The sequence below is a fragment of the Hirundo rustica genome, chromosome 19, assembly GCF_015227805.2.
Source record: "Hirundo rustica isolate bHirRus1 chromosome 19, bHirRus1.pri.v3, whole genome shotgun sequence".
In the NCBI taxonomy this organism is placed as follows: domain Eukaryota; kingdom Metazoa; phylum Chordata; class Aves; order Passeriformes; family Hirundinidae; genus Hirundo; species Hirundo rustica.
In genome coordinates, this window is record NC_053468.1 from 2,584,260 (window position 1) to 2,606,670 (window position 22,411).

The following is a 22,411-nucleotide window of genomic DNA, read 5'->3' on the forward strand; positions in this document are numbered from 1 at the left end:
AGGACGCGGGGCTTTAACCCCTCGCAGCCCTCGGGGAGCAGAGGGGGCTCGCCGGAGCTCCTGCCGCGACCCAAGGCAGGCGGTTGCAGCTCAGTTTAATACAAACCCTCTCGAGTCCACGTTGACAAATTCTTTAACAAGCCCTGTGGTTACAGGGAAGCTGGTTTCAGTCTGAGTCACTCCTGTTCAAACAGTTTACTGGAAATGGAGGGGAGGGGGAATTTTCAGAGAAGTCATGTGATGGCCAGACAAACCACAACCAGTAAAGGTTCAGTGGAGGCAAAAACAGGTCCCAGCAACGACTGACAGCCAGCGTGCAGATGGCACTCAGTCATTTCCAAACCAGTCCTGCTGCATCTCGGCATTTCCATGGATTTAACCCTTCTCCAAGCCTCTATTCTTCCCGAGGCAGGACACGGCTCGGGGAGTAAACAAACAGCAGTGGCTGATAGTAACACAGGCAACTAGAAAATATTTTTACATGGAAATTTGGCTGCGGGGAGGCTGCACAGAAGCAAAGCCCCGATGTGTAAATCATTAGTTCTTAAAGAAATGCCACTTAATGAAGCCAAACACTCACAGCCATTAAGGATTAGATATGCAAAGATAGCAGTACTTTCCCCTCTTAGCAAGGAGTACCGGGATACAGCCAGGCCCACGCACTGTCACCGAGTACCCCGAGGGAAGCTGGCACCAAAAGCCGCTTTTTCACTCCTCAGCTTGAAGTGTTTCGGCATGACAGAGAACCGAGAAGAATTACCAACCAGCAGCTATTAAACTGGCAAAAGAGAGTCCGTGCTCACGCGTGTGGGGACGCAGAACTGCACAAAGCGTCCGCGACTGTGTCATTACCAAAGTGCTGCCCCAGCACTGAGCAGCGCGTTCACTTCCCCTAATTGAGAGGTTGCTCTGGAGATACTCCCTGTGGCTAAAAGGGGAGCTCTGATAAAACCCTCCTTCACTCCGGAATTCCACTGGAAGAGAGTTAACAGCAGCTGGGATGCCGTTTGAAACGCTGCCTAAAGGATGAACAAATCCCAGCCCAGCGCTGGGCTCTGCCCTGTGGCAGCTCTGGGGACAAAAGAAAAGCCACCCCCTTCTGCAGGGCACGGCCACAAGGCAGCTCTGAGACTCCCTGCACTGAGCTGGGAACTCACTGGGAGCACACAAAGGGACACTCAGAGGAAGCAGAAGTGAGTGTTCCTTTAAAATAAGGGGCTTTTTCTCAGGTGTGCTAATGGAAAGTACAGGATAGACACATCGGCTGCAGGTTAATGAGCTCTCTCAAAAGCCAGCACAAGGAGACAGGTCACTCAGATCTGAGATCGGGGACAGAAATCCATCAATAGCCTCTTTAAAGTAAATGGCGTTTTACTCTGTGCAGCTCTGAATGGAGCACTAAACCTTCACGCCGTTTAATCCTCTTAGGTCCCTTTTTTGGCTGGTTTTTTTGTGGCCCAGCCAGGAGCATATTCCCCCTCCCAGATCCATCCTTCAGGCTGGATGCAGTAGCCACGATCTATTCTCACCAGAGAAGATGCTCATCTGTTTCTCCAAATTGCCATTGTTTTTGAGAAACAGCAGCAACGAGCTCTGTGAACAACACACACGCAGCAAAAACGTCAAAGCAGCTGGCTCTGCCTCGTAGGCAAAGAGCAGCTCAGCTGTCCTTCAAAATCCAACCCCCATTCCCAAACCTTTCAGAAAAGCTGGATGCAGAGAGACCTCTATGCTGAAAAAATGCTCCTGCCACTTGACATCAAGCATTTGCAGCATCCCCAAGGCACAGGACACTTGTCACAGCCCCCATGTGAGGCTTCAAACTCGGCAGAGTGGGAGAAAGCTGATGGAGGTAATAACGACTGTTAATGAGCAATTTAAAAATAGACATCACCACTGCTCATGAATACAAATTATGGGGCAAAGAGTGATAAGCAGTGCTGGAGATTGGGATTTACAGAGGTCATAGGAAAGGCAGGCCTGTCTCCCACAGACATCCAGAGAAAACATGATTGAAGCCAAAAGCAAAAAGGAAGTCACATTAGCAAATGGAAAAAACTGAACTGTCAGTTTTATGAGCACAATACAATTTAATCGGATTGTCAAAGCCTCATGTTAAAAGAGTTTATAGAAACCAAACCACAAGTGGAGTTTGAGAGATTTTTTTTTTTTTCCTTTCCTGGCCATCCATCCACAAAACAACACGCTTCAGTCCAAACTCAATTGCCAAGAAAACAAAATCAAAAGTACTGGTAAATAACAGCATCACTTTTTTCTTCATTAATTCCACAAGGCCATTTGTGTACTCCGGGCAGTCAATACAGCTATAGTTTGGCCTGGCCTGACAAAACGCTCTCTAGCAAAAATTTTCTTCCCAAGAATCTCACTGTGCCTTCTGGAAACCATCTCTGGCTGCTCCCACAACTGTACACATGTATAATTTGCTGGGAGAGTTTCAGTAAACACAGATACTGAAGTCATGTATTGAACTGGTTTCGTTGTTGTTTTTTTTACCACAACTTGATTTTCGTACAGTTAAGGGATTACTTTGCAAAGCGAAGATTGATGGGAGGGTAAAGAACAAAGCAGATTCTTTTTTTTCCCCCTGCTGCATCTTTAAAAAAAAAAAAAAATACAAGAATTTACTATTTATAATAGCAGAAAAACCCTTTGGAACCTTCTAGTAGGGGGAGGCTCTCAAGAAACACAGGGTTTACTGTTAGAATTACTAGATTGCATTCAGTATTTCCAGACAAACCACTTTCATGGAAAAGCTTCATCCATTTTTTTGAAGGAGGGGGAAAAAAAAAAAAAAGCATATATTTATCTCCAGAAAATACCCTGGCAAAGTTGTTTAAAGACATCAGTGCATGGTAAATAGCATCTGCTGGTTTTTAACAGCAGTCTCATGACCCGTTTCAACTTAGTGGCAGACAAAACAGGATAAGAAGGAAAAATACAGAGGGAAGAATTCGGTGGCAAGCAGCACGAGGAAAAAATGTTTAATTTCGTCTAAAACACTATCAGGAACTTCTGACCAGGATGCAAACTCCTGACCTGAAGGAAAAACTACCCACAGCAGCACCTGACTGATGTGCAGCATCAATTGCAAACTGTGCACTATTTAAGCCCTGGAGAAAATAAATGACAAGAGCAACAAAAAAGGGGCTTGGAGCAGCTTTGCTGCACTTCCACATCAGGAAAAATGTTTCCTCAGGCTGATGAATGGGTCACACACTGATCCCTGAGGGTGTCAGTGGCAAGGCAGGCAAATGTCATCTGAAAGGGATGAGCTGAGGCTGAAAATCATCTCTGGCCCTGGGAGGCTTCAAATGCAGCCAGAATAACCAAGATTATGGAACAGCAGCTCCTCTACCCCTGTTTTCCCAGCCCAGTGTCTCCCAACCTTTATTGTGCTGTTCTTGGAACTGTAAATAATTGCAGTACTTGTAGCAAATACTTGGCTGCACTATTTTATCTGCTTCAACAAGCTGCATTCTTGTCCTCCCATCACCACAGGTATCACCCAGTGCAGGATCTTTTTCCACCCCTGGGAAGTCTCTTGTGAACTCACACCAAGTGATCTTTCTGGCCCCTTCTCATTTAATTGGGCTGGTTATTTACTCCCTCTTAGTGGCTCTGTGTTTTATTAATTCTGCTCTTTTGCACGCTGTCCTTACTTGTGCAGTCTCTGCGTGTTCCAGCATCTCCTCGAATTCCTGGTACTCCTCATCATCAGGTTCGGCACCCGAGAGCCGCGCTGCCCTCGCCATAAAATACGGGGGCAGCTCTCCGATGGCTGTACCAGCACCCTGGGAAAAGAACGATCCCGATTTACTTTTCCTGTTTATTCCCAAGCACGAAACACGTGACCCGCGCAAATCCCGCGGCCCTTCTCCGAGCCGACAGGACCGGCTGTTGGGAGCAGCTTGCTTTCATGCACCGGCTCAGAATTCCCACCATTTCCAACGGAAAGCCGTTCCCTCGGAATCCCTGTTTCCCTCTCTTTTCCCTGTGCAGGGGGAAGCCCCGGGGTTGCGGGGTCAGGCGGACGCGACCTGCGCGTCCCCGGGGCCCCGCGGAGCGGCGCGTGGCCGGAGCCCTGGGAGGCTGGGGCTGGCGGCCCTGCTGTCCCCCACATCCCCGCTGTCCCACACGTCCTGAGTCAGCACTGCTGTGTCTCACCCCACCACATGATGCCAGACACATTCCCCGGCATGTGACAGCCCTTGATCCCCGGGGGCCTCCAGAATAATCCGGGAGCTCCTCCCCAGTGCTGTCCCGGAGTTTGCTTGTTCAGTCATGAGACTCCGGGCAAGTGTTTGCTAGAAAACAGGCTCAGGTTTTACTACAGCAAGGGAAAGAGAGGTTAAGCCAAGCCTGAGCTCGAGTTTTCCCCTCTCCTTCGGCTGGGATAGCTGGAGCCAACCCCAGATGAAAGGATGGCTGCTTTCTCACCGCAGGAAAATTGTATTTGTTTTCTCAGGACATCAAATGAGTCATTTCAGTCTTGTGGGTAAAGGCGGCTTTAGCTTAACCGAGGGAAAAAAGAGACACAAGCTAAGATTGAACATATGGATAAACAGAGGCTAATGGAACAGGAACTCTGAATTAACTCAGGATGGTTTAAATTTAGGGCAGGTAAGAGACAATAGTCGGGCACTGCACGGGAATGTGCTCCCTGCAGATGGCTTTTCTCTCCCAGGGTCAGCAGTGAGTAACAAATGCTTTTCTCCTCCTTTGAAGCAACGTGAAAGCTTTGCAATTTCCTTTGTTCCTGCTCTCTACACAGCTGCAAGCAAGAATTCCAGCTGCTGTGGATATTCCAAATCAACAGGTTGTGGTTTTAAATACCACCGCAGTTACCCAAGCTGTTAAATTCTCAGTTTAAGCACCCAAAGTGCACGGCCTCAAATGTTTATGCCCTTGTTTTCCAGAGAAGAAAAACTTGAAATGACTGCAACAAGCTGAACTTCATTAATCTGCATATTTCTGGCACAAGGGGAAGATAAGCCTGAAAACAGTAGCAACAACACTTCAGAAAAATTAACTTGAGGTTATGTTCTCAGGGTGATGCAAGAAGAAAAAGTCACATTGCTCCTCCAGGCTCTGCCAATTTGCTTTGGCTTCGTTCTGTGAACTGAGGAAGAAGTCTGCATGTGTGTACTGGACATGAACTTTCTTTAAATTGGCTAAGTCACATGCTCATTATTACAAAACATTTCAGAAGTGCAACAAAAAATCATATGATTTCATGTCTGCTGGAGATAGGTTCCTTAAGTGCATAAAAGCAAAAAAAAAAAAAAAAAAAAAAAAGAAAAGAAAAAGCAGCAATTAAGGGCTCCGAACCAGTAACTATTTAACTGCTTTTTGTAACATTGGATATTTTCACCATTTAACTCTAAATACCAGTTTTACGTGGAGATTCCTTGGACTCACAACAAACTGGAAAGGCAAATGCTAATCAAAATCCTTTTACATTCAGAAAAGGAAACTGGGAAATAACTCCACTAGAAAGAGTCTTTTAAACAGATTTGATCCTGCTCAGGACACAGGCTGCCTGTTCTGCTAATCCCGAGCAATTAAACGTTTTTATTCTTTCCCCTTATTTCTTGTAAAAAAACCAAAAAAGCTGCAACACATTAAAAATATAGAGCAGTATTGAATTCCTTGTCCCTGTGGGATGGGAGGCTGTGAAAACTGGCATTCACCTACGAGATTGTTTCTGAGCCCTTCTGCAGGCCAGGGCTGCCGCAGCCAACTTTTACAGATTGCAAAAAGCATCGCTTCCATCCCACCTCATCATTCCTTGGGCGCAGGGATATTTAATCCTCATTATCAGCAGGAACGGCCATCACTGACACGCTGGGGACTAGGAATGATTTTAATCTCTAGCTGAAGTTGGCTGCTGGTGCTTTCGTGACCCTTGTGCAGATAAATCCTCACATTTCACCCCACAGCACACTCAGCCTGGGCAGCTTTACAGCCACAGCTCTGCAAAGTCATCCTGGGGTGGTTTGCAAAAAATCAGCCTTTGCACTTTGTGGAAGTCACCGTTATCTTTGCTAAGTGGACATTTAGTTCAAGAGCGACAGACTCCAAAATAAGTCTCTTCCACAGCTTCCATAAGGAGTGAGCTGGACTTAGGACAAAAGAAACACTCTGGGAGCAGCAGCAGCAATTGCCAACTTGATTTGGCTCACAGGAAATTAGCGAGCAATGTTTATGTACTCACGAAACATTCCAAGAAAGCATAACATTACATGAGACACCACTGGTAGACAGAGGATGCTCCCCAGGGAAAACCCAGAGGAGACAGAGTTCAGAGCAAAGGTAGCTGACAGAGAATTTGAAGAAGGGGGGTGAAAGGGTGAAAAAGCGGGATACCAATGCTCCTGTTGCCTTGTCCTCTCCCTAATCTAATCCAAGGAACTCGAGAGCACGAAGGAACTGCTTGTTCTCCCTCACTGCTGCTCTGGAGGACACGAGATTCCGGAGGCTGCAACTCTGTTCACTCATTTCTAAACTTAATTCTCCTCATAGCTCAGTTTTTACACGCTGCAGATGAAGCAAGAGATGTTTACCCTCAGCTGCATTTTTATTTTGCAACCCTAGAAACGTAGCTGTAAATGCCATTTTTTATTGCTTGTCTCTATTAAACAGATTTCAGCAGAGGAAGAAAATCAAGAGAAATCTTTTATGCATTTTTTAGTCTTGTAAGTATTTGTATGTTTACTGAGCATTCAGGCAATTCTGGCCTTTCATTGGGAGTGAAATTTAAGCTGCACTTTGCTTTTTGACAGGGCTCTGAGTCCACTTTCTCTGTTACTATTTTGATTTTAATCTCTAAACTCACACAACCTGACTGGAATTTTTGTAACTAACACAACTGCTGCTATTTAAAAAATTTATAACAACCAGTTGCCTTATATATTAAAGAACACCAGGGCAGGCATCAGATACTGTTTTTAGAATTTCCTTTCTCTGCATTTGAGTCGGACAACCAAGAATTTAGTAATTAAATCATCAGCTAGGACAGGAAGTCAGCAGCAAAATAAAGTTAATTTGGCATGTAGTTCACAGCAGATGCATCTGTGTAAACTGCAGTTCAAAATGAGCTACATGTAATGAAAAAAACAGCCTGGCTGGCCAATATCCTCCAAAAATTAAAGTTCTACAAGAAGCTGAAGATTAAAAAAAAAAAAAAAAAAGAGGAAAACCATTGGAAAGGAAGTTCCAATGACAGCGCTTCCTAAGACCCTGATTCACTGAAACAGGAAAAGCAGGTCAGCTTTTAAGTGAAAAGTGGAAACAGGCAGAAAAACAGAAATAAAAGATATAAAAATGTGGAAAATGGATTTTTAAAATCTAGTCGAATTTAGTGCTGCAGCCCAGAACAAGCTGTGAGACGAGAGCCTGAGTCCTGCAGGTGAGGAACTGCAGCTTCACTCGTGTTACAGGCACCAAATATTCGGAATTATTTCTTGCTTAGACCCGAGAGCTGCCAGATCATCTGGGGTGCAGACACCCTTCCCTAAAACTGACTTTTTACACCAAAAGCCTTCAAGTTTCCTGCTGGTATTTAGCAAACAGCACCGCAGCTGATAAAACTATCCCAGGAATATCCTATTAAAAAGCATAAAAAATGTTCAGGGCTAAAAGATTCACCAGGAAGGCGACTTTCCACTTCACCTTGGGCAGCGTGACCCATCATTATTTAGCTGCCTGAGGAATCCTTGCCCGCTGCTGGCCGCAGAAACGAACGGCACAAGCGGCAAGGGCAGGTTTTTTGGACAAGCCTTACCCACATGCAGGCCTCCAGCCTGACTTTTGAGATGATTGCCCACAAGGAGATGGAGCCTGCAGCCGCCTCCTCATCGGGGCAGATGATTTGATCCGGGTAAGGAGGCTCGGGGAAATTCACGGAGTTACATTCATAGGCAGCGAGAGTGACTGAGGCTATGTGCGGACCCTGAAAAACAACAACAAAAAAAACCCAAACGGATTTCGATCGTTATTTTATGCGAGTTAGAATAAAAGTGAAAATCAGCCTCACCCCACCATTTGTCCCCAGGCTAAAACTTCGTGCTTCTCACTTTGGCCGTTGGTAATGTTATTTATGTCAAATTCTTGGTTGTTGGAGGGGTTTTTTTTAAGGCCATCTGAATTGCAATGTTGAGCTAATAATGTACTTCTAAGAAATTAAATCTTTCTTTCGAGCCACTAAAATGTTTAGGAACCTTTTAGCTTTTGCCCTGCCACTTAGAAGGAGAAATAAGAACCCTTACTTTTCTAAAAAAAGCAGGAATTTTTAAATATTTTACAACGTTCTCCTTAAGGTATTTATGACCTACAGCTTTATTAGAGGAGGTGTTTCCCCTACTGCTCCTTTTAGAGGATTAGGCATTTAAATTATATATTGATTTTGTTTAATGACTGGGTTTAATGACATCTTGCAGCAGACTTTCCTAACTTCTGTATTTTTCTCCAACAGCCAGTTGTTTAATTTGTGTCTGTTTTTTCTGAGTAAACAAGAAAGGGACCACACTGCTTTTTGCTTAAAAAAAATAGTTTTAAATGTAATTCAGAACTCAAACATTATTTAAATACCATTTAACTGAATTAATTTTGGTCTCCATCTTACACTGAAAGATTTTTTTGGACAAGCATAAATAAAACAAGCATAAAAATCTATTTAAAAATGAATTGCTACATAGTTTAAAAACCTGAAAGAATTGCCATTATTTTTAATACAAAAGAATCGAGAAGCAATTCAAACAATCTGAACAACAGACATTGTAGCTAAAAAACAATCACTTAACAAAGGTCATGGAAACACTGTCCAGGGAAGAAGGAGGGGGAAAAAAATAAAATTACTGCATTAAAGTGAGGTCTTTATGTAAAAACCACAGATTTAAATAAATCTAAAAGTTTCATTAAGCGCAGAACCAATCACACAAAGTTAATTTTTGCTGTTCATTATTTGATGGGTTTTGACATCGTGCTGGGAAATATTGCCAGCAATTTTCTTCTACGTTTTTATCTGCAATCTTAATTTATTTTCATTTTATTAGAGCAATAAGGGAGGTTGATATACCATACCCCCCCAAAAAAAAAAAAAAAAAGAAAGCTCGATTTATTACAGCACAGAGGGAAAGTGTGAGAGAGCTGAGCCCTGCACAGGGCTCCCAGAGCTCCCTCTGAAATGCAGGGACGCATCCAGCCCCCAAAAGCTTCATTTGCACATTAAAGGGTGAAAGCCCCCACCAAGGGGGAAGCTCCATCACTCCTGGATTTGCTGGGAACAGGAGGTTCACTCACCAACATTTCACAGCACTGGACTGAGGCAATGACATCCACGCTGGAATTTTTCAGTGGCAGTGAATTAAGAGCGTTGAAATAAAATACCAGTTATATTTTCTGTATGGCAGCTGCAACTACTGTTGTCATATGCAAGCAATTCAAAATAAACCCATTCTTCTGGCAGACAACTGGTACAGGACAAGCTGCTCTGATAGCAAGAAAATTCTTTTATTTATTCCTTGTTGCTTTACTCATTCCAAGTGCTCGGGTGTATTTTGGATTGCAGAAATACAAAGCCTGTGAGATGATAAATGAGGCACAGACTCTCTTGGGCAGAAGAAAAAGGTTCAATGAAATAAAACTGAAAAAGAGAGGATCCAGAAATTGACACACAAGAGAGATTTTGGTATGGAAGGGAAAACAAAGACTGGAGGAATGAACCAATGAGTAATAATTTATATTATTAATAGTCCTATAGGTCCCACCGGCAATAAACTTCTTGGTACCTGTAGTAAGATCATCTCCACAGCAGCTTCAGAGCTAAATAAATAACATCTCTCTTTCACTCATCAAGGGCAGATGCAAAGAGATTTGAAACTTCCCTAAAATTGCAAAGTACACTTATGGCAAGCCTGGGAACCTTTCTCCACTCTGAAACTTGGGGAGTTTAATCCCATCCCCTGCTTGCCCCTCCCTAGGTCTGACAGATACCTTGGGACCAAAAAAAAAAAAAGTCTCAAGTCATCATCCTAATATTAATGCTTTTCACCTGCAGAAATTTGCAGTGAAACTCTCCTGCAAGGCAGATTTGCATGGAGGAAATTCCCCCGTGTCTGAGTTGTAAATGACCACTCAAGGCTGTGGCCAAGGCAGTGAGATACTGTGGGAATCCAGAGGTGGGGCTTTCACTTCCACAAAATTTGGAATACACACCATTGCACAGAGGAACTACAGCCAGCTCATTTAGAAGAGCAAGAGACAAATTGAATCGCTGCTCTCAGTAGCAATAAGCAGCCCCCAGCCCTCGCAAGGCTTCAGCATCAGCCAAGATTTCTTCCCCAAAGTGCGCCCAAGGTGGATAAAGCATGTCCTAAAATCCCAGGGGAGCACACAAGGACAAAATCCCCAACCGGAGATGCTGCAGGAGCCTCTCCCAGCAGAGCTGCCACCCTGGAAGTGGCTGAACAACCTCAAAACTCCCCTGTTGAGAGCCCTCCCAGCCTCAACAAACGTCTGCAAAAGGAAAAATTTCACAGGGAGTAGCCAATGGAAAAAATTAAAAAAAAAAAAGGCATTTCACAAACCAGCTGCAAACGGCCACCTGAAGGCCAGGCCAAGGGAACAGAACTCTCCCAGAGCAATGTAAACAATTTTATAACGGAAAAAAGCTGGAGTGGTGGAAGCCACAGAAGCCACATTTGAACTGGAGGGAGGAATAAATGCAAATGGTTCATTCAGTGATGAAGTGTGGGATGGAACCGGAGCGAGCCGAAGGCAAGCAGAGCAATCCCGTGTCCCCCTCCCGTGCCCAGGTGTCCTGTGGGTCACAGGGACACTGTCCCAGGCTCGGCAGGCTCAGAGCAACACCCCCAAGATCTGCTTTTGGAGCTCCCCCAAAGCCCTGGTACCGAGCACCTCCAAGCAATGAAGGCTGAAGAGGCCCAGGGCTGGGAGGAGGAGCAGCACTGGGGGGGTTCATTTCTATTTAGTGAGGGTTTAACTCTAAACCTAAACTCTTTAAATGGAGCAGGGAACCAGCTTCAAACAGGCTCGAGGTGCCAGCTTTGGAAAATCCCTGACTCTACACCCAGGAGGATTCATTCTCATCCAGTTTTTTAATCCCCTTCACAAATAACACCTCCTCCACCATCTCCTCCTCCTCTGTGTGGGGCTGCAGGAAATACTGAGTGCTTTGCCTCCCTGCAATGGTTCCGTTTGTTTCAGCACTTGGGGAAGTCCTCTCAGATGTCCCCCTTGGACCATGACTGTAGCTCTGCCTCTGAAAAGGACCAAACTGCTTCAAACCCATCACACCGAACACTAAATCCCGGGCGATTTAGATCTGCTCCTGACCAAAGCAGGAAAAGTCACCGAAACTCAAGGAATGCAAGATCCTGAACACCGACTGCCTTTCCCTCACCCCCTTCCAATGATTTTTTTTCCCTTTTAAGCTGCAGGAGGCACTAACAAAGGATAGCAGAGGAGAAATGGAGAAGCATTCTGCTGACTCGGGTGAGAAACATTCGCTTGCCACTGCTGACGACCAGAAGGAGCCTGTGGTCAGGCCGGAATGCGATGTGTTAGAAATATCCGTACAATTTGCAAATCAAACAAGACAAGATTTGCTCATCGAGATGAACTCAACATAAATCTATTTCTTAGCAACAGCAGAGCAGGGGAGTTTGGAAATCTCTGTCTGCACAACCCCAATGTCTGCGAGAAGGTAACTTCGAACTCTTGAACTCACAGGCCATCAAAGGAGTTTGATTCCAGTGATTGAAGGCACCCAAATTTGGAATGGGACAGAAATAAGTTCTTTAAAGTGATGCATTATGAAATTTCTGGAAAGTAAAAAACCTTTTTATCTATAAATTATGCTGGGAAATTTATCTGTGGAAATAGAAAGAGACAGCAGCCACATGTAAAAAAACTCACGAGTTAAAATCCTTAAGAACATGCTGATCTGTATAATTCTTACTGCAGAAAGTATTTACCATAAGGAAAAGCGACTGAATAGCCAATTAAAAATGAATAGTACTTTCACATTATTAATCATTCTGAGCACCTGGACCGGGAAGTCAATTAAAGCTCCAAACAAATCCTGTATCAAGTGTTGGTTTCTCACATGGCCCTTCAGAGAACAGCCAGGCTGCTCAAGTGATACAAGAACAACCACATCTAATTTTAACCTTTTATTTTGGGGGAAGATATAATTTTAGACTGGCTTTAATTTAGAAACATTTCTCAAAGAAAAGTGATATGTCTGCCAGGAAGAAAAATATTACCCTGAACTCCTTGCTGAACTTAATGCAGTAAAAATCTCTTTTCTTCCATGGATGCCCTGCTTTTCACACCGGGTTCAAGACTCAGCCTTTGCACAGGGGGGAACATGTCATGATGTATTTGATGGAGATAAACTGGAAAAACAAAAGCTTGCTTCTCATGGGAAACATGCTCTGAGTGGTGCCCCAGGCCACGACTCATCCCATAGTTATCCACGAAGTCATTACACCTCTCCAGAAAGTCACACCACAGTTACAGCATCTTTTTTATCTCTGAGAGCCGTGGACAGCTACCCACAGAGAGAACTGCTCTGTGATTAAGAGGGAGAAGCTTGGTCTGGAGGTGGCTGGTAAATATGTGCAGTTTGTCTGTCTGTCTGTGTTACGAGATTAAAATGTCTCATGATTTTATAACGTCTGGTATGTGGTGCTGGCTGGAATCCTGCACCTGGAGCATCCTCAAGTGACACAAACATCCAGCAAGTGCTCAGGGCTGGGTTTAGAAGACCTCCACAGCATTTTGAGACGTGTATTAATTTTACACTCACGTGGCTGTGGTTCAGTTTCTATTCCCACTTCAGCCAAGCCTTGCCCCACAGAGCAGAGCTGGTGGAAATTCCAAATGAACGGCCACAAACTCTGAATTTGACTAAACAAGAGCCACTGAGCGAGCAGCACACGGCACCACTGCCTGTGCGAAGGGCCACGGTGCTGCTCTAAGGAGTAACGTGAAAAGAGATTTTTTTTAAGGCTGTGCTTACATTAATTTCTATAGAAACAGACAGACTCGTGTCAGGGGGAGGCACAATTGCAAGAATTCAAGTTCATCTGCTGCTGCCAACAGAAAATCATTAACAAAATAATAAAATAGTCAGTCAGTGTTCTCTCCTGGCCCTTCCCTAGCCATCCACTCATTTCTGAAGAATAAACCTCAGCGTCTATTCAAATTGCTACCAGCAGTGGTGATTGGCTTTAGAATCTCCAATGAGAGATCGTTCTGCTCAATTATCGTTATTTTCAACCTGCTCCAGGAAGCAGGACATGAAAGGTGTAAAGTTCAGGCTGTGCATTAAAAAAAAAAAAAAAGTAGAAACTCCAAGGGATCAAATGAGGAGAAGCACAATGTGCCCTCCCGGCAGAGATCCAACAGAACAAATGTTGAGGAAGTGGAGAGCAGATAATGAAAACAGGGCGTCAGCTTCTAAAAGGTAAAGTCCATCAACCCTCAGGAGGAAGAAAAGGGTGCAACCATCATCCCATTAACTCCTCCATCGTCCCAATAACTCCTCCATCGTCCCAATAACTCCTCCATCGTCCCAATAACTCCTCCATCATCCCAATAACTCCTCCATCGTCCCAATAACTCCTCCATCGTCCCAGTAACTCCTCCATCGTCCCATTAACTCCTCCATCACCCCATTAACTCCTCCATCACCCCATTAACTCCTCCATCACCCCATTAACTCCTCCATTGTCCCATTAACTCCTCCATCGTCCCATTAACTCCTCCATCACCCCAATAACTCCTCCATCGTCCCATTAACTCCTCCATCACCCCAATAACTCCTCCATCACCCCAATAACTCCTCCATCGTCCCAATAACTCCTCCATCGTCCCAATAACTCCTCCATCGTCCCATTAACTCCTCCATCACCCCAATAACTCCTCCATCACCCCAATAACTCCTCCATCGTCCCAATAACTCCTCCATCACCCCAATAACTCCTCCATCACCCCAATAACTCCTCCATCGTCCCATTAACTCCTCCATCACCCCAATAACTCCTCCATCGTCCCATTAACTCCTCCATCACCCCAATAACTCCTCCATCACCCCAATAACTCCTCCATCGTCCCAATAACTCCTCCATCACCCCAATAACTCCTCCATCACCCTGTTCTTGCACAGCCCGAGCTAAGCCCTAAGCCAGCAGTGCTGGGTTTACTCTCTGTAGGTATCTGCAGGCATCCCACACAACAACAGGAGCACTCAGAGGGACCAAGGCTTCAAGTTACCAGTTTTCTCCTTGAAAACATCACTTTTCATCTCCGATTTTTAAAATGCAAGCGAGCCACCGGAAGATTTAAGGAACACCCAGACTGCACAAGTGATTTAGCTGCAGTGTCCAGTTAATTCAGCACACCCTCCCAGTTCATCAGTGCATTATTAATATTAATGCTGCAGTTTCAAGCAGGACAGAGCCCAGGTGTGCTTAAGCAGGAATTTCTGGTGAGATCATTGCAAAAGTGATTTTTAAAAAAGTTTTGTGTTGATCCACGTATTCCAGGATATTTCAGTTTGCTGTAGAAAGATTAGGACAGCTGGAGGAAATAGTTTAAAGACAGGAAAGAAACAAATGACAGAGCAATGAGACAAAAACGACCCTCACACAAACAGGCTCCATTTCAACCTATTTTAAAATTAACTTCTGCCTTCTGCACCCTCCACATATTTTTCTTTCAACCACCTCAGCAATTCAATAGCAGTAATGTGAGCACAGGTATTAAGACAGAAGCTTTTTTTATTTCCTTTGTTTTAGGCTCGCAGGTTGACGTGTGAATTGGAGAACAGTGAGGGCTGGAAATGAGCACCTCACTTCACAAAAAGAATTCAGCGCTGGGAAGGGGAGCACTGCTGCACCTCCCACCCGGCTGAGGCAGCCCAGCCTTTCTTTCTCACTTTTTCCTTTACACACACAACCATCATTTTCTGAGTTACTCACAATAGTTTTGAATGATCTGCGTGGAAAGAGCAAAACTTCTCCTGAAGCTGATAATTACTATGAAAATACTCCTCTGTTAGTCACGAGGAAGTAAATGGAGGAAAAAAAAAAAGAGAATAAGTCGTGTGGGTTTCTAAATTATTCTGTCTACTTCATAAAAGTGGAGTAACTCCTGTTCTGTGAGTTTCTCCTTTATAAGTGACTTAAGTAATTTTCATCACAAGTCCTCTTACAAGCTCAGCTCCTGGAACAAGGGAACTAAAAGGAATTAGGTTTGACTTAAAAAAGCTTTCAGTAGTCCTGACAGGAAACCATTTATTTGCGTGGGTTTGTTTTTTTTTTTAAATTATTTACACCACCAGCATCTTTTTTTTTTCCCAAGATAATGGACTCATTATTGCACAAGTGTCTGGCTTTCAAACCTTCAAATTCTAACCTAAACCAGTTTGGGTAGGGCCAACACAGGGCTCATTTCAGCTGCAAACTGTGACTGTTTGGGGAGGGCAGAATGTGAGCCCTGGCTGAGGGGAACCAATTCAGAATGAAAGTGAGATGCTGAGCCCTCAAAGCCAGACAAACCCAGCCCGGCTCTCTCAGGGCAGCACTGGCAATGAGGGCACTGCCTTTCTGACTCACTTTTCTCTTTAAAGGCACATTTCTGCTCTTTATTTTTGCCGTGCCCTCTCCCACTGTAAGAATTCCTGACAAACTCACAAATTCCAGCGCTGAAATATCCGGGCTGGACCTCGGCACAACCGTTGCTATTGTACCTCACATTTCCTGTTTGTGCTCGCCCGGCCACCAGCACAAACCCCCTCAGCAGTTGCCCCCTCGACTCCAGCAGCAGCAAATAAAATCCACATTTAAGCAACAAAAACACCAATAATGCAAACAGCCAGAGCTCTGAGCGGTGAGGAATTCGGTACTATTCATCCCTTCAGGGATTTCACATCTCCAGGGAGAGGGGATGTTACCGCACCCTCAACCACTCGTTCTAAGCACTTTTTTTTTTTTTTTTTTTGGCCACATCTTTTGACAATCCGTTTTTCAGAGCTGAAGTGAAACCAAAGCACGAGGCAGAGCGTTGGGTGGGGATGGCCACAGCCCGTGATCCCAACCCAGCACTCCACCTACTGTCCCCTGCTCGCGAGCCCTGCGGCACCGCCACCTCATTCATTCATTTTCGGTAGCAAAGATCTTTCAGAGATGTACAAACACCAAAAATTCCTCATGAGTTACCCTCAGCCATCCTCTGCTGGTAATGAAGTGATTCATGATGTTCGTATTTGAATCTACCACCAACAGAAAACATCTCAGGACCGAGGAAAAAGCCATGTACTGCTAAAACCAGTATTTAGAGTCATTAATCATAATGGTTTTATTTCCTACAGAACCACATCATGATTACTATTTTTAAGGGTTATTTTTAAAAAAATTGTGAAAAACCTTTAATGGGCTTCAGGAAAATATGCCACTGGGCTTGTTTTGAAAGTGTCAGAATGGAAAGCATTCTTGGAAGAGCGGCTTGCTTCCCTGTTCCTGAGCTGAAGATTTGCTCTGTGCCAGCCCTCAGCTCGGTGCCAAGTGCAGCACGAGAATGGTTTCCCAAAAAGCCATGTCAGATTTTACATCCAGTGCTGGCAACAACGAAGGAAGCAGCACTGAACTAGGAACTGACACATCGGCCAACGTTCAGGCCCTTTGTAACACAAAGAAAGCTCTCGAATCACAGGAACAGCAATCACAAGCCTGGTATCAAACTGACACGCCCGAGCCGTCCCTCTTGCACCGAGGATTGGTGACCAAAAAAATCCCAAATCAGACGTGAACTAAAATGATCCTGAGGCAGCAACACCCCTCCCACACTGAGGCTGCTTTGAATTCTACTTTTAGCAAACTGTTTCCAAGTGCTCTCTTCTCAGCTAACCCCGGGATCTCTCCAAAAAGCAGCTGGTGAGAGATGCTCTGAAGGATCCAGACAAATGACAATTTTCAACACTGGAAAAACAGCTAAAAGCAGGCCGGGGAGAGCAAACATCAGAGTAATTCAGACACAATTGCATAACCACTTTCCAGGGCCTGCCCAGTGCTTGGGGATGGCCATATCCAGTGAAGAAAGGATAATCCAGTGTATTTAATTCAGATGCACCTGTGTGACAGCTGAAGGAGCCTGAGCAGGTGCCTACATGCCATCAATTCCTCCACGTGCCCTCAGTGGCACAGACAATGCTGCAAGTCCCAGCAGAGCTCAGCACCACACGGGTGGGCCCAAGGGCATTGTTCTCCCAGCATGTAATTGCATTCCCAACAATCTCCCTGTACATACAGATTTAAAATGAGCAATTAATTAAAAGCAATTTGAAAGCACTTACTGGGTCTATTCTCTATTGCCAGCAATTCCAGGCACTAAAGCAGGGGAGGATTTGTTTTGTAACTTCTCATTTCTTTGAGTCAGCAGAAGAATAAGTTTTAGCATTATGAAGAAATATAATTAAAGTATATGGAACATGAAAAGCAGATCAACAGCGATGCAGAAGTTAATATTGAGAGCCCCACTTAATGTGTCATATTTCTACTTTTAGAGGGAACTGCTGTACAAACAACAAAGGAAAATAGTTACAACTCCTCCCTTTGAGAGCTGGAGCTTCTAATTGCATTATTTCCAGATGGGTTAAATCCAGAACACCACTCTGAAAGAGCTCACCCCCAAAAGCTGCAGCAGCAGCCTCATGTTGGCACTCCTTGCTCCCTCTCACAGGGAGCAGGTTCCAAGCCCTGTTTTACTCCAGTGATAACATATTCCGTGTACACCTTGCTGCTACAATTGCACTGATAAGAATATTGCCAGCTCAGGTACTCAAAAGGCCAGCACTGCTCGGGAGCTGCTGTTTTTACACTCCCTCTGCCATCTAGTGGCAACAACCGCGTGGCTTCCACCGAGGTGTAAACCGTGAGGTGCTCAGCCAGTGCCCAGAAGGCATTAACTGACCTGAGGAGACCGTGCTAATCACTAAATCTTGCTCAGGAGAAAGAAAAAAGGGAAATAAATCCTGGCTTCTTGTTCTTCCTACATTCACTGCCTTCACTGAATTCCCTCTGTGAAACAGAAATATGCTTATCTGCCTCATATATTTAAAGCAAACCAGTATTTCTCCTGTAGTATTACACTTTAGATGTTGATGGTAAGTTTTTATTACCTTTTACTCTATAACCACCTTCTAATTACTCAGTGTAATCTATTCAGTCTTTTTCCTCCTTCTAACAAAGTTATATGAAACCTTCCCTTTTATGTTCCAAATAAATGCCTTCCCTAACAATATTAAATTCAATTTCTTTTCCTGGGTGACACATCCCTGTAATATTTGGAAGACTGTTAACTTCCCAAACACCCACCATAATTTATACTGATAAACCAACCAAGAAGTATTGTATCTTTCTAGAAATTATTTCAGTGTCAGCTCAGGTCATGGCCTAAGTACCTCCACGAGGTTCACATATCCCACAGGATAATCAAAGTGATGTACTATGGAATTTAATTTTTCTAAACTGAAGGAATTTAGAACTTTGATTTTTAAACATAGACTAAAAGAAAGGTTCCACCTCCTTTAAGAAAAGAAGTGGTGCTGTCTTAGGAAGATTTCACGTGCCAAAACCATCTTGGAGTGGCCTAGGGTCTGACAATGCACAAACTTGGCTTTGTTTGGCAGGAATCCCTTCCACAATCTTTAGGGCAGAAGCTACAGTCAGAGTAACTCTGAGGCTGCCCATCCCATGCCATTCCATCTGCCAGGCACTGCCCTGCTGGGGGGAAAGGCAGGACTTTCTTGTAGTGTCCTCTGTGTTATTGTAAACGATTGAAGCAGCTCTGAAAGTAAACATCTGTAATTGTTCCAAATACAAGATGACATTTGTTGCACGAACTGGTTTTAATTATTTTGTGGCCATGAATCCTTTTCTTGAATCCAGGACAGTGGTTTCATAACCCAGGAACTAATCCAATGGCCAAAAGCAAAACACACCCAAACATTTCCCTGACTTTCATAGCTAAGTTGAGATAAACAACATCATGTAAATTTTCATATTTTATCTTCATAGAAAAATATTGTTCTTGCTATTATTTTCAAAGCAAAATTAATACAGACTGAACTTTAAACCAGCTGCCTGCTTTGGTGGCTTCAGTTAGAAAAATGATCACTTTAAGCTACTAAAAAAGTTACTCTGAAAATTTTTAAAAGGAACACTTGAACTACACACAGTAGAACAGGCTTCATTTAAATGAGGAGATTAGAGGAGAGAGCTTGCAGATTTGGCTCATTGTTTCAAAGTGAGGATTAACCAACAGCAGGCCAATATCCACAGTTCAACAAACACAGAGCCTGCAAACTACAGAACATGATGATGCAGTGCAGCACACGGACAACATCCACCAGAGCACCAACTCTAGATGTATTTAATGTTTAGAACTTGCAGAAAATTATTTATTCACCTCTTTTAAAATATGCAACAATGAAAGTACTAAATTCAGAAAGGACATGGTGTGGAAATATCCTTACCAAGTAGAGCAGGAAGGTGTGGAGACCTGTTCCAAGCCCAACAGAGGAGAGAATGCCCAATCCTACCCAGTAGGCACACCAGAAGAACTTTTTCTCCATGTACCGCACATACTGAGCAAAGAAAGCAACAAAAAAAGAAAAAAATATATAAATTAGGAAATCTCCAAGGGAGAAAATTAAGCTACAAGCTAACACACACATTTATCTAGATTATAACAGCTGAAATAAACTCCTAAATACTTCTATTTCCTATTTATTACAGTAACAAAACAGATATGTAGAGGAAACTGCACTTTCAAAAGGAAAAAACCCCCACACGTCTTGGAATCAGCAAATTTCCAAGAAGATAGATGGAAATGCAGGTTCAATAGTAGGAGGTTGAAATCCACAACAGGCCCACGAGGAGCAAGCCCCAGAAAGTGCCAAGCAGAGCCCAGGCAGCTCAGGGAATTGTCTGAACAGTTTAAATAAAGGAATAAAATCAGCTGCACTCCCAGTGAGTCTGTTGGATGTTGCATCTTGGAGCAGGGAGTAGCAGGTTTGTTACTTTTAGGAAAACATTAAAATGCTGGTTGTGTGCTGCACCCAGAAATGAGGGGCTATGGGAAAGTCACACCAAGCTGTGGACACTTTTACACCATCCATGGACCAACAGCACCGAGGTGAAGTTTACACCATTCCTATCCAGGTTCCAACAGGCCAGGGCACAAAAAAACATCCTGAAAATGCCAAATGCACGCAGCTGACACCTCCTTAACAGGGAGCTCCTGCGCTGGCTGTCACCTGAGGGTGACACTGCCCTCAGCACTCCCAGAGGATCAGGTTTCTTCCCAGCAGGCTCAAGGAAACCGGGGAAGTCAGGATTTGGGCTCCAGAACTGCAGAGCCCTCGGGCAGGCAGTGCCACACCGCAGCAGGAGGGATGGAAGCAAGTTCTCTGGAACTGGGCACCTGCTCATTTCAGAGCTGTGACATCAGTTGGAATTGGTTTTTAAAAGGGCTCTCTGTCCTCCAGGAACATCTGAAACTCCAGGAGATAATGGGGAGGGGGAAGGTGCAGACAGCACCAACACTAAGCTTAAGCCATGGCTTAAGCCGTGTCTTACACCACCAGTGCTGCAAAAGCACCAGGCTTTGTGCTCAGCAAAGCTCCACAAAGCCTTTAAACGACCATTGGAAAACAGAAAGAAGCATCACAGAACCAAAAATAGAATCTGAACCATGAAACCATTCTCCATCTCTATATGTGCCTGTCCCAGCTGGGCAGGAGACGCTTCCACAGAAACACAGCAATCATTTCTTGGGAACCACGAAGCTCTGCCACGACTCAGGATAACATTTCCCCTCAAGAGCTCCCAGCACTATGAAAAGCTTGCTGACAGCAGCTGTGAAGGAGTGCTGCAGCACCCGAGGTGTGCTTTACTCAGGAACAGATGAGACACCTCCAGATCCACCAGAACACATCAAAGAGCAGAGCTCATCCCTCCCCACCTCTGAAACGCAGCTCGTGCACACTGACAGAGCAGTCACGACTTGAGAAACAAAAGGTGCATTATAGATTCAGGGAGATCCCAGCCCAATTCATGCAATTCCCAGCACAGGGGAGGGAGTGTGAGTCAGGGAAGCAGGGGTGGTACCTGTTGATGTGCTCCTTCGATGTAGTACAGGGCTGTGAGCACTGCCAGCGCCAGCAACGCGCACACCAGCACCCCTCGCCGACGCCACAATCTTAAAGACAAATGGCAAATTAGGGTTTTTCATCGTTAAGCATGCATTTCATAGTTAACTCAGTTACCCCTGGGGACTGGGGCTGCCTGGATGTGCTCAGCAGGGACAATGACAGCGGCGTAAACCACCCAAGAAAATATCAGGGGAGCATTTACTCTTTAGGGAAAAAAATCTCCACATCGCTGTCAAGCGAGATCAAAGTTCAGCCACGCTTTTTTTTTAACAAAGAAAAACAAAGTATCTGTCTGAAAACAAACACAAGCTGAAAACAATTCAGCTTCTGGAGCCAAGAGTCAGACTCAGGCCCTGAGCAGCAGCTGTGGCCAAGCACAGAGCAAAGCAGGCCCTGCACTGGCCCTGGGCAAGGACGAGCTGGGTGGAATTCAGAAATGCTGATTTCCAACTGTGCTGCTGGGCAGAGCCACAGTGACAGTCACAGCAACAAATCTTAACGTTACTCTGTTTCCCCTTATTTATTAAAATTAGTATCTTGTAACAGCTCCAAATTTAATACATATATTTTAGGCAACTCTGAAGCATTAAGCGAGCAAAGGGAGAAAAGTGCTTTTCAAAGTAATTTGCTACCAAATAATTTTTGAGTGTGTTTGATTTTGCTGGGTTTTCTTCTGCTTGATGTGTATGTGGCCACACACAGTAGATTAGCAAATACATTTATTATTTTCCAGAAAACTCTATTATATTGTCACCTAATGATATATAAAAACAGTGCTAGCATAATTTAAAATTCCCAGACTATAATAGCAAACTATGAACATAACTTATCTATTTAGACAGAAAGATAGAAATGTGAGGCATAATACAGGAAAACAGTCACAAATATTTCATATTAAGCAAACTGAAAAGAGCACTCAAAACATTTATAAAATTAAAGTTAGTGCTGCTTACATTAGTATGACAATTGAACGTTCAAATGACTGTCATTCAAAACACAATTTATGCAATGGAACACAGGAGATCATTAAGAGTCAATCTGAGGTCTCAGCTTAATGGCTTGTAATAGTCAGGGTTATTTTCTGTAAAGATTCTGTCAGGGGAGTGCCAGACAACTGAAATGTGCTGCTCAGCAGAGGAGACAAGCGCT

At 44.2% G+C, this 22,411-nt stretch overlaps 1 protein-coding gene across 4 annotated transcripts in view; it reads right to left on the bottom strand.

Moving 5' to 3' along the window:
* VMP1 (vacuole membrane protein 1) overlaps positions 1-22,411 on the bottom strand; it is a 59,985-nt gene that overhangs the window by 26,826 nt on the left and 10,748 nt on the right. For all 4 annotated transcript variants that reach the window (XM_040082211.2, XM_040082212.2, XM_040082209.2 and 1 more), the window contains 4 exons: positions 21,219-21,309; positions 19,583-19,693; positions 7,805-7,972; positions 3,681-3,812 (listed from right to left, as the gene is read on the bottom strand). In XM_040082211.2, the coding sequence (XP_039938145.1) occupies positions 3,681-3,812; positions 7,805-7,972; positions 19,583-19,693; positions 21,219-21,309 (502 nt within the window). The remainder of the gene's footprint in view (positions 1-3,680; positions 3,813-7,804; positions 7,973-19,582; positions 19,694-21,218; positions 21,310-22,411) is intronic.